At 32.9% G+C, this 12653-nt stretch overlaps 2 protein-coding genes across 3 annotated transcripts in view; one reads left to right on the plus strand and one right to left on the minus strand.

Moving 5' to 3' along the window:
• Nucleotides 1–1526, plus strand: part of LOC106874001 (2-oxoadipate dehydrogenase complex component E1) — a 53016-nt gene extending 51490 nt beyond the window's left edge. The window contains exon 24 of the mRNA XM_014921555.2: nt 971–1526. Within this exon, the coding sequence (XP_014777041.1) occupies nt 971–1072 (102 nt within the window). The 3' untranslated portion in view covers nt 1073–1526. The remainder of the gene's footprint in view (nt 1–970) is intronic.
• A 759-nt stretch (nt 1527–2285) lies between these two features.
• LOC106874000 (fermitin family homolog 2) overlaps nt 2286–12653 on the minus strand; it is a 106464-nt gene continuing 96096 nt past the window's right edge. For both annotated transcript variants that reach the window (XM_014921553.2, XM_014921554.2), the window contains exons 10-13: nt 11042–11148; nt 9114–9338; nt 4666–4812; nt 2286–3873 (exon numbers count right to left, since the gene is read on the minus strand). In XM_014921553.2, coding sequence (XP_014777039.1) covers nt 3583–3873; nt 4666–4812; nt 9114–9338; nt 11042–11148 — 770 coding nt within the window. In that variant the 3' untranslated portion in view covers nt 2286–3582. The remainder of the gene's footprint in view (nt 3874–4665; nt 4813–9113; nt 9339–11041; nt 11149–12653) is intronic.

Below are 12653 nucleotides of genomic sequence, written 5' to 3' on the forward strand. Positions count from 1 at the left end.
CTATCTAGTCGACTGGCCCCTTCCCCCAAAGTTTCGGGCTTTGTGCCTGGAGTAGAAAAGAATATTTCATGTCTAGGTTTTGAGTTCAAATTCTACCAAGGTTGATTTTGCCTTTCAACCTAGTGAGGTGAATGAAATAAGTACCAGTTGAACACTCAGGTCAATTTAATCGACTGACCTCCTCCTCAGAAATTGCTAGCCTTGTGCCAAAGTTTGAAATCAATATGAAAGTCCTTAAAAGAAGAAAAAAATATCTTGAAACAAGTTGTCAAGTAGGGAAGCAGTTTTTTTGAGTATAGAGTTAGTATCTTGTAATAGTTTTTGTTTTACTATAAATGGTTCTATTTTTTTTAGAGCCAAAAAGATAAGGAACACATTGGTAGTGCAAAGAAATTGAAACGTAATCTCAGCTTAATTAGGAACATTATCATATACAGCATTCATTGCATCTTGAAATTAGTAGTATTTGTATTTCTGGCTTATTAAATATGAGCAGATAGTCTTATTGGAGCATACAGTAATGGTTAGAAATATTGAATCTAAAAGATACAGAGTAAAAGAATTAAATATAGATATTTCCTTGATAAAGACAGAAAAGTGACAGATCATGAAGGAACAACAAAGTTGGATTAAAGGATAAAGAAGACGATCATCGTAGGACCTCATTTAACCAATAAAGGTTTCAGATACTGTTTCAATAAAAACTGTATACAATTAGTTATATTACTGAAACAAAATATTAACGTTTTTGTTACCAACCTTGCTGAAACCAGCTCTGGCTCAGAGTACAAATGTTTTGAATTAAAATCTTCCAAACCTTAGCCACAATTTATGTTCCTAACACTAGCCGAATGATGTTATTTTACTAAATTCTTTGTTATATTTAAAGTAATTGAAAGAAACACAGAGCATCTCAAAATAAATACAGTAATGAAAAGGTTAATCTCCATTTCTGATTTCTTTTCTACAGTTGAATTATGTTGGGAGAGGAACATTAGCATCTGCAGCTGTTGGAATTGCTACAGAACACCAGAAAGAAGCCCAGCAGTTAATTGCAGCAACTTTCCAATGAATATTTTCTATCTTCATCACTTCTTGGCAGCTTTAGTAAAGCTTATAAAGCAATATGCTTATAAGCTTAATTCTTTCATTCAAATGGAAGGAGAATCGTGCTGAAATTATTTTTTAACTAACATAATAGCTATCTGATTGTGAATGAATTATGTATATATTGTAGATAATTTGCAACTTATATACAAAAAACAGTTGGTAGATGCAGCCAATTTGGACATATATAAAAGAAATATTTTAAAAGAATCTTGACCAAACGATTTAATAGTATTACTTTCACTGTGGATTATGATTATATATGTGTGTGAGAGAGATAATGGAAGTTTTCCTATAGACAAATTTATGCTTGAGATTTATTTTCATATTCTAAATTTACATACCTTTTGTAAGGTTGAAGAATGTCTCTAAGCTGAATAAAGTGAGAAAAAAATACTTGTTGATCCTTGGAGGAAATATTCAGTGTTTTGATTCTATAACAATCATCTTAGGGTAGGATGATTTAACTATAGGATTCAGATTATTTTGTTAAATGTGATGCTTATTTATTCACATTGTTCTGAATTTATCACACATTATCTTGTAGCTTTTAGATTTCAATTTTGTGATAGTTTATTTTTAGAATGATATTGCAGGGTTGGTGTGAGAAGCTGGATTTGGCCAGTTTGAACATAAAATATTTAAGTGGGATTTGGCCGGTTTAAATGCTAGAGCCTAAACTAGCAAATAGTAAACTTAAAACAGCAGTTGACCAAATGGTGTTGTGATAAACAAACAGCATCAAATGGTACCTCAAACATACCGTGTTAAACACAGCAGCATGTCTTGTTTTACTAATTAAACTTTAGGTAATTATAGAAACAAACAAACAAAAGTAAACTTCTATAAATGTTTTACATCTGTCTATAAACATTTACTGATTCTTGTTACTTGTATATCTATCACTAGCATAAACTATTGACCGTTTTAAATTATTTTTTTTTTTTTTTTAACATTTATTGCTGCATTGTTTCCTCTTTAACACCTTTCCAACTGCAGTGCAACTCAGCTCATGTATTTTTTGCCATCAACTTTTTGAATCTCGAGTTCATAAGTTTAGAAAGTTAGGTTGTCGACATTTTTCAAAACCAGTAATTTTTTTTTTTTTAATTAAGTGTGTACATGAGACAGAACATGGAGAAAAGAAACATTCAAATCTTAATAACAAAAGACCAATAAAACAAGCAATAAATTTATTTTACAATTTCATTAGAAAAAAAATTCATAAAAATAAACCCCTCCCATATCCCTAACTATTAAAAATAAACCCCTACCAGATTCCCAACCAAATTAGTTAAATTTATTTGTAACTGAGCAGATGAAAAACTACTCAAGTTCTGTTCTTTTCTCTCTCAAACATGCATGCTAACACACATACACACAAACTCCCAGAATTGAGCGAGTTTAAGCTGATAGTAACTCCTCCAGGAGCATAAAGTTAATCTTTACATTTTCAATTAAAACAATGTTTTTTTTATAAATTTAATTTAATATTTAAGAAATGATTTAATGGGAGAGTTATTTAAATTTAACTGCTGAGGTGAGGGATTAAATTGAATTGACCTAACTAAGGTTTTAATTCATGTCATTGTTCTTATTCCACAAAATTTTGTTTTTAAGACAAACCCTCAGAAGCAAGAGCAGAAATCTGGGGCAATAAAGGGAGAGATGTGGCAATATCAATGGCTGAAGTGTGATATTGGTAGGTAACACGAACCTCCTTGCAAGCTTCTTGCCTTATCATTCAGTGAAGAAGCAACAAAACAGTAAAGCTACCAAAGTACCACTGGGCTTTGCATTTATGTTATAAAAACACAGGTTCTAACAGGTAATTAAAAATTCAGCCCTAAAATTGATTCACATTTTTTTTTAAAAAATGCAACTGCTTAATAATGTTTGTGTTGATGTGTATGCACACATTCTCTAATCTGCCAGAGGTTTCCAGAGTAAAACTAGATTACACTCTAAACAGAATCACCTGCATGGCAAGCAAGCAGCTTTATTTATGAAAAAATAAAAAGGCATCTATACAAATTTGCCTACAAGGCTAAACAATTTCATGCTGACAACTTATATTTCCCTTTCTTTTCAACTACCTTTTTTTTTTTGTATTTTAATTAAAAGCCTTTTTTAATGTGTGAATGTGTGTGTGTTAAATATATAATTTGTCATGGAGAAGCATAAAAGTATATTTTAAACCCCCAAGATATTTTCTTAAAACTTAAAGTGTACAAAAAAAAATATGGAAGTTTGTAGCTAGTAGAGACAAAATCAAGTTCTGAAGTTTTGCATGCCTTATGTATGGGTTTTAGAAAATAATTGCTTCCTTGATAGAATTGTAGGAATACATACAATAGTTTACAGCAAGAATCCATGTTAAGTTTGTTGAACAGAAATGCAACTCATTAATAATGGTAATGGGGTAGGTCACATTTTCAGAAATCAACAAGTCTCTACAGAAGTTAATGGGCAAGATTACAATCTCCCACCAGTTAATTTATGGAAGAGAGCTTCATCTAATGTCTGGTTTTTGTCAGAAGAACGCATTGAGAGGAAAATGTAACCGCCTATAAACTCATGAACAACTTTGCAGTCTGCTGCTGGACTGTCAAAGATGATATTCTCTTCTTCAAACTTCAGGATAACTTGCCGGGTTTCCCAGTTTACTGTCCATGTCTGCAGTGTGTTGTAACGCCAGGTTTTAACAGAGTCACCAGACTGAAGATCCATCCGTATAATTCTGTTGTTTGCCACACCAATTAATTCCTGTAAGAAACAAATATTTTGTAAGTCCAGACAGCAGAAATGTACAGCTAAATTTTATTATAGTAATTATCGCTAAAATATAACCATATATAGAGTGCCAGCAGATGCTAAAGAACTTAGATAAGTTTTATGATCTTAATAGAATATGTGTCAAAGTGTAATGTGGTTGAATAACTATAATTACATCAACAATGAAACATTTTATGAAGTATTTTTACGAGAAGGTTTAACTAATGTTTGTTATTTTTGTCCTATAATTAATATTTTGCACTAGTAGAAAAGGTAGTGACTAAAGAATAGAAAGTAATAAAAATTAAGATAGGATTAATGAATTAACCAGAGAAACAATAAAATTTATTTCAAACTTAAGCTCTGCTTTTTAGTACTTCATGCTAATAAGGTTGGGAGAGTTTTCTTGGTGTAAACTGTTTTATACTTTTAATGATGCAATAGCCTTTTAATTGTTAATTAGTCAACTAAAGAAAGAACCGATTCTGTTAACAGTTGGACAAAGTAAAACATGCAGAGTAATGTTTCACCTGGAAGCATAACAGTCATCAAGTTAGAACTTATGACCAAACTGACAACTGTACCAACTGCACAGCTATAGTGCTTGACTAAATGAATGGATAAATATGAAATAGCTATTACAATAAAGTTTCTTAATGATTTAAATCTGAGCTCATAGAAGAGAAGTTAAGAAACATGGCTAAATATAAAAATGGTAAACAATTTGCTAAGATTTATTAAGGCAAAAAGACAAACATTTGAATTTTAAGTAAATATACAAACCTCTTTTTTCATGTTGTTCATCTTTATTATAAAATAAGTAATGCCATATTCTGGTAGTGCCTGCCATGCTTTGATATATGCCATCTTGGATTCTGTCAAACTCATATTTTTCACATTGGAGTGAGCTTCTTTAATACGTTTGAGAAACTGAAATTTAAGTACATAAAATTTTATCATTAGAGATAAGATACTATTTTGGTATACAGGAATAACCAAGTTCACAAACATACAAATGTCAACCTAGCAAAATCTACAATATTTTCCCCTACACAATATTGCAGTACCATTAAGACTGAATAAATAAAAAGGTAATTCTGTTTAATTGACTTCATAATTACAGTGTATATAAGAAAAGAGTAGTTCAAAAGACTTAAGATAGTGTTGGAGTTGAACAAGTCTTCTCCAACACAGCACCTGGCAGTTTATTGTAGTCATCTATCACTTTTGGAAGTCCTTCCTTTGTCTTTTATCTTCAGCTGATTCATTCCACTTAGATCACATATTTCTTTACTGAAATGTCATCCTTCATATGTATTACATGTCCATACCAACAGTCCTTTTTCAGTTTGTGTGCCCAGGAAGAATAGAGAAATTGGAAACAGAGTTCATACTAGGTACACCACGCATATCAAACATGGTTCCTTCCCAGATGGTAATAGAGTCCTTTCCTGTTCATTAAAACTGCCTCAGATTCAGATATGAGAACCAGGTCATCAGCTTATGAAAGTTCCATAGACAGTAAATCCTAAATATCACTGTCATTGCCTGGATAACTATAAGATGCTGAGAACTAATCCCTGATGGACACCTACCTACAAGGTAAATTCCTTACAGAATCAAGGTGAGAACAGTTGATTTTGCAAGGAATCCTATACCTTACAGTGCAGAATTGAAATTCTGTCACAAGGATAGAGAAGATAATTGCAAGAAATACCAGTGTATATTGTTTTAAATCACTTTGCTATGTTCAGCTTAATTCTTTCTTGAAAAAAATTTAACATCCACTTTTCTATGCTTCCGTGGGCCAAACAGAATTCATTGAAACAGATTTTCTACAAGCAGCAACCCAACTTGTTGCCAACTATCACTTGTTTTGGAGCAAGTTTCTTTATAACCAGACATGCTTTCATAAATTGTTAATGAAAGATGGCACTTGTAGGACAATGACATGCTACAACTATCACGTGATATCAAGAGGAGGTGTGCACATACAACAGGCTTTGCTGTTTATCTCAGCCAAATCCATTTATAAGGCATTTATTAATCTGGTGCTATATAAGACACTTAACCAAGATACCATGCAGTAAGACTGAACTCAGAACAAAATTTTAGATGCTGAATTTTATAAAGTCTATTTATAAAATCAAATAAAGTTTAGATTTTCTCAGCAAAATGAGACAAAAAGAGAAATGGTCTGGTTTCTCTTTACAGCCTCAATTTGGTACTTATAATGCCCATCACTTGTCTTGAGTATCCAAAAATAGACATTTCAACAGCTGAGTATAGTTAGACTTTTTTTAATGTCAATCATTCTACCACAGAAAAGAAAAGTATTTGTTTTCAATTGATTAGACTAAATTTAGCAAAAGAGATTGAAATTAAAGGAAAAAATAGCATACCCTTATAAAGTTGAGAAATATTTTTAAAGATTCAAAATAATTTAGTAAATCTGAATTCCATTCACTTCTAGTATATTTTAACCTTTAAGCATTCAAAATGGCAACAGCCATAAACATGTTACTTTCTATATCAAATAACACAAGAGGCAATATTCCTTCGTCTCGTTATTGTTGTGGGAATATATCAACACTAACATTATCATTAAGGCAGTGGATTGCTGGACAAAATGTTTAGCATCTTTATGTTCTTAGTTCAAATCCCACCAAGCTCAGCTTTGGTACTTTTTCATCGATCCTGGAAAGATGAAAGGCAGTTAAGCTCTGGGGTCGATGTAATCTAACTCCCTCCTCCAAACTTCAAGCCTAGTGCCTATAGTAGAATGGATTATTATTATTATTACTACTACTAAAGAATTTCAGTAGACACATACAATCAATTACTATAATATTTCGTAACTTATGATAAACTGTCCAGGAATGCTTCTTCTAGGATACTAAAAGGAAACTGCCCATTTTAAGGGTTCATAAGTTACAATTTATCATTCTATGTAAGTCTTTTAAGTTAGATTCCAAACAAAATTAAAATGATCTCGATTATTTTCAAAATAAGAGACATGGTCAAAAAAAATTAAAAGTAAGCCAATAATAATGGATAAACTTTCTATATAGCAGTCTACCTGTTAGAAATAGCCAAATTATCCTTAAATAACACCAACATTTTAATTAAAGAAACATCCCACACAAAGACGAGATGGCCATAAGTGGCATAGTTTTCCTTATATGTCTGCTCAAGAACTGACTTGCATTTAAACACGTTTACAGTGAGCAAAAAAGAAAAAAAAAACCTTTACATAGTTGCTTAATCTGCTAGAAATAGCAGGCAAATTCCATCAAATCACAACTTATAAAAAAAAAAAAAACTGCATCAGGTACTCTTAGATACACTATGCCTGAAAAAGAAAGATATTAAACAAGGTAACCCAAGACTAAATAATAAGAAATGAAACTGAAAATCTACACTGTCAAGTTAAGAGTATTGGTCAAGAGTAAGATGCATAACTGGTTTGCTGTGAAGAAGGCCTGAGTCAGCAAATTGAACTATCCAAACTCCTACACTCTAGTCAACTAAATAGCATTCCAGAGTTAATCTTGTAAATAAACAGTAACAATATCCATTTTACACTCCAACAGCTACATTGTAAGTGACCTAGTGACCTGAATAACTCTGATTTCCCTGGTTTTTCTTGAGCTTGCAGAGTATTAACATTGAGCCCAAATTAGCTAATTCTATACATGAACACACATGTATTAAATTCTCAAAAGAATTGAAAAATTTAGGTTAATATGATGTTTACAAATCTCCCAATATCCAGTTTGTTTTTGAAAGATTATAGGATATAATCCTTTATGTGGATTACACTTGAAATCTCATGACACTATACAAGCTAATGCTATGGTTTAACTGTGTATACTATAGTAATATACATGCATGCATGCATGCACACACATGGTTTTGTTTACCTGACATTGATCTGTGTACAGCAAGTGAAGTGCCAGGAATGATATTGTTCCAATGTGTGTGTTGTTTTGGGCAGGTGTCTCGATACAATTTCAAAGTAAGCAAAGCTTCGAGTGAAATTTGTGGATAGAAACTGTACTTAACGTTTTAGCATTTAATCTGGCCAAAGTATTCTAGTTTATGTTCAGATTGACTGGATCAGGCCTCTCACACCTACCCTACAATGTCATCCTAGAACTAAATAATCGCATCATCGAAATCTTGATGTTACGAAATACTGCAAGATTGATTCAAAACAATGTGAACGAATAAGCATTACATTTAATAGGATCATCATCATCGTTTAATGTCCACTTTCCATGCTGGCATGGGTTGGTTGGATGGTCTGACAGGAGCTGGCCAGACAGAAAACTGCAGACTTCTGTGTTTGTTTTGGCACAGTTTTTATGGTTAGATGCCCTTTTTAACACCAACTACCCAACAGGGTGGACATTCAGTAATCTGAATGCTAAAGGGTTAACCCCATTGTGTACATGAACATTTCCATTCTGCATGTCTTCACAATATTGTTTGAGTAAAACACCAATTTCTTGTTTACATCCCTCATAAATAAAGTGCTTTATCAAAGCTGGGCTCTTGAGATGACTAGTAAAATAAAAAAAATCCCTTACGTGATAAACAAGAGAGGGTCGGTGATAGTTAGTGACACATGACTATTAAATACAGTCCCAAAGAAGTTTTTACCTCCACTCCCTACCAACATATATATAAACTTTATTTGGAAATGGGTGAGGATCAGCAACAAGGTCATCTAACCATAGAAAATCCATCCTAACAGATTCCATTTGATCCATGCAAATGGATATTGAAAACAATTTGGATATATTTCATTTGTTTGTTAATAACCATTTTTCCAGGTTAGCACAGGTTTGGATGCAGGAAGGATTTGAAACAGGTTTTCATGACATGCTCTTCCTGTCACTAAAACTACTTTATTTAAATAAGCGATTTCTCTGTTCCACAAGTCTTTCAAAGCACAGTGACCGATCATAACATCAACAAGGAATGTTACAGTGTTAGTACCACTTCACTCAAGCAATGACAAGTATGCAATGTACAGTGTAACCCTAGACCGACTCAGCACATTGAATAATGCAATCTTTAATAGACTATATCCAAAAACAAAACTAGTTATAATTGGAAGGTCTTCTTTGATCATATATCTGCTCAATTTGGGCTGCACCGAGTGTACACAACTCACTGTAAAAAAAAGTACAAGAGTCACTGAATCTAATATAAATTTCTCTTACCTGTCCAGCTTTGAGTTTTCTTACAAATCGAGGTGCAACAAAATCTTCAACATTGATATCTGGAACTGAGCCACTGGATGATACAATTGAGTCATCGGCTGCAGGTTCTTGCATACTCAGGAAGGTCTTCAGTGTTGTTACCTCACTTTCATATGTACTGTCTGCCATTGTTTTGCCTTTAGAAGCCAATCTACAGGCTGCCATCCAGTCACAGTAAAGTTCTTTCTGTAATTTATAACATACATTAGTGTTGAAATTGTTATTGGCAATTAAATTTGGTAGCTGCCTTTTGGCAGGACACAAAAACAAGAAAGGGACCTACACATTGAGATCTAGAAAGGGAGGTTGTGGCGAATCAACTTTCTAAAATATAAAGATTTCAGTGTTACCTAACAAGGGCCTCCAATACTCAATTACATTTCTTTTCTGAACACTCAATAAGTTTTGTATTCTTAAAAACATATCCACTCACGAAATAGTTTGCTATAACTCTTTCACAAGGTACCAGCCTGCTTGAGACAGCCCCTATGTTACAATCTTCCTGCTTTCAAGTGGTTTAAATTAAAAGCTTCCTTTAAAATATACTAAACTATGTTCCAAGCAGCTTGATAACGACAGTTATTTTACTAAATTCTTCATTAATTTCAAAATTAATTGAAACAAAGGCATTCGTTTCAACAGAAATATAGTAACAAAAGGGTTAAGTAGGTAAACTAAATGATACCCCATTGCTTTTTTTTAAAAAGAAAGCATTTTTTTTTTTTTTTTACAAGTTTTACCCTAAAAATCTTTTTAGAAATGCTATTACTGATGTCCATGCATTTTCTCAAATCTTTAACAAGGATATGAATTATTAGGACACAAGCTTCAATAATCCTTTATTTTACTACATGGAAACAGTATGTATTTTGTGTCTTATATTTTACTGATGTGTGATTAAACTTCCTGTTATGACAGTAAACACAAAAATTCAAAGAAATAACCATTAATCATAAATCCAGGAATATTTTGTTTCAGTTCAAGCCATTGGTTTAACACTGCTTTGATGAATAATGACATCTTTAATTATCAGAACAAACACTTGCATTGTGAAACTTGCCTGCTTTATACAGATATTCTCTTTGTTGCTATGAAATAAATCTCAACTCCTCATTCACTATTGTCCCAGCCACAGCCTATAAAATTTACATAAGAATAATTCTAGTGTCAAACAGCATTTTATCCACAACTCCCTTGCAAACCTCTGTCAGTGACACAGTTATGGGTCACAATCAAATAATCACTGTTGCGTAAACATGCCATATACATATTCACACATGCTCAGTTAATATTCTATTAATATTCTGCTACATCTGATCAAAGGCCATTAATATTATCACTACCACACCAGGTGTTAGTTCAGGATATTCATACTAACACTGCACATAAAATAGATGCTATACAATTTCACTTTCAAATGCTAAAACAAAATTATCAATTTATAAAGATGGAAATTAAATTCTATACAATTATCTATTGATATATTTTTTGCTTTCACCAAGCACATAAATTTCTCTGAAGTGAGTGATGCAGTTCACCCAACTGGTATAACAACAAAGAAATATTTTGATTTCGTTTTGAATTAAATAGTTATAAAGAATATTTCATGCAATTTAAAATTGCCACTTAACTTTATTGGAATATGCTTTTTCTATATTAGTATTATATTTGTACTTTTTTTCTATTATATAAACAATACAACCTGTATATTTCAATATAAGAACACAAAACTACAGATGCTATGTTGGTCACTGTGGACTCCTTGATATTCAGTAGCAATGAATATAAATAACAGTGTTTAGTGTTTACAATATTTACAAAAGCAGTTACTACAGTTGTGTAATAAGAAGCCATATAAACACGAACAGGTAGTGGAAGTTAATACTAACTGTGTCAAACCGAAGCCAAATTTCTGACATTCCTTCTTTTGTGGGTTCAAATAACTTAATACCAAATTTCTGACTTGAAAGGTTTACATCAGGACTGGCCTCACAGCCTGCATAAAAAGAAGTTAAGAGTTCAAATATTTCACTTTCAAAGTTAAGATAATCATCAATATATTTCCTAATCACAATGAACTGAATGAATTCATTACCATCGTATTTTATAAAAATTAACTGAAATTATATTTTGGGATGAATGTAAATGTAGATAATCTGTCCTACATGAGGTCTCTAATTTGTGTAAAATCAACTAGCAAAAGTTATAGAGTTGAAATACCAAACAGAATTCTAGGAAGATATACTCATATTACAGCAGGAGTAAACTGAACTTCAGAAAGATGTCCCTTCTGTCTAATAATCATTACAACTATTATTGAACTTTAGTGTAAAACAATGTGAAGACAAAAGTGGATTCAGAACTGAAGCCAGAAGAAATGTTGCTAAGTATTTTGTCAGGCATACAGACAATTTAGCTAGCTCACAGCCTTGCTAGTGAACAGTAACCAATGACAGCAATTTGCTATTTCAATGAAAATATATACAAAGTTTCAACAAAGTCGAGTTGAATTATTTGTACACCTTAACACTAGATAATAATTTTGAGCCTCCAATGTTGATAATTACTAATATACAAAGCTACCAGTGAAAAAAAAAATTAAATAGACAAGGTTAGACACCATTTCGAGCGTGGCCGTTTTCATGCGGGTGACACGTAAAAGCACCCACTACACTCTCTGAGTGGTTGGCGTTAGGAAGGGCATCCAGCTGTAGAAACTCTGCCAAATTAAATTGGAGCCTGGTGTAGCCATCTGGTTGCACCAGTCCTCAGTCAAATCGTCCAACCCATGCTAGCATGGAAAGCGGACGTTAAACGATGATGATGAAGGTTATATAAATCACAAAATTTTTTTGTTATGACTCACTGTCACCAATGAACAATAAATATTTTTACATCCACCATATGTGAATAGCATGGTTGGTTATAAATTTCCAATTGACAACATGGAATAAGTATACTTATAAGGAGTATTGGGTGAATGTACCAGCTGAGAGATTTAAGATATAGAGATATATAGGTATCTTTCTGTGGATACTCCAGTTGAAAAGAGTTAGATAAAGAGAAATGATGGCAAAGACGTGTTGGGATGTGCCATTGAAGGACATTGGGAGTGGTGAGAATAGGTTATGTAATATAGAGGCTTGAGCTGGGTGACAAGTAAATAGAGAGAAATATAAGAGAAACTTTGGGGGAGGGGGACTTGTAAATATGTGAGGGTATTTAGGGTGACAGGTGGAGACAGTAGGCAGTGGGGAAGACAATGGGACGTGAAAGTTGGTTAAGGTGGGAGAAGAAAAGTAACTGAGAAGGGTAAGGAGTGTAGTAAGTGCCAATTCTGCTCTTAGGTGATAGAGGAAGTGATGGGTGTTACAGGATGAAATGTTGGGTGGGGAAGGGCAGAGCCCCTCACAGACAAGCATTATTAAGGTGGTTGGTGTGTGTGTGTGTGAGAGAGAGAGAGAGAGAGGGCAGAGAGAGGGGGCAGAGAGGTGAGGAGAG

This window comes from Octopus bimaculoides, chromosome 4, assembly GCF_001194135.2.
Source record: "Octopus bimaculoides isolate UCB-OBI-ISO-001 chromosome 4, ASM119413v2, whole genome shotgun sequence".
Classification (NCBI taxonomy): Eukaryota; Metazoa; Mollusca; class Cephalopoda; order Octopoda; family Octopodidae; genus Octopus; species Octopus bimaculoides.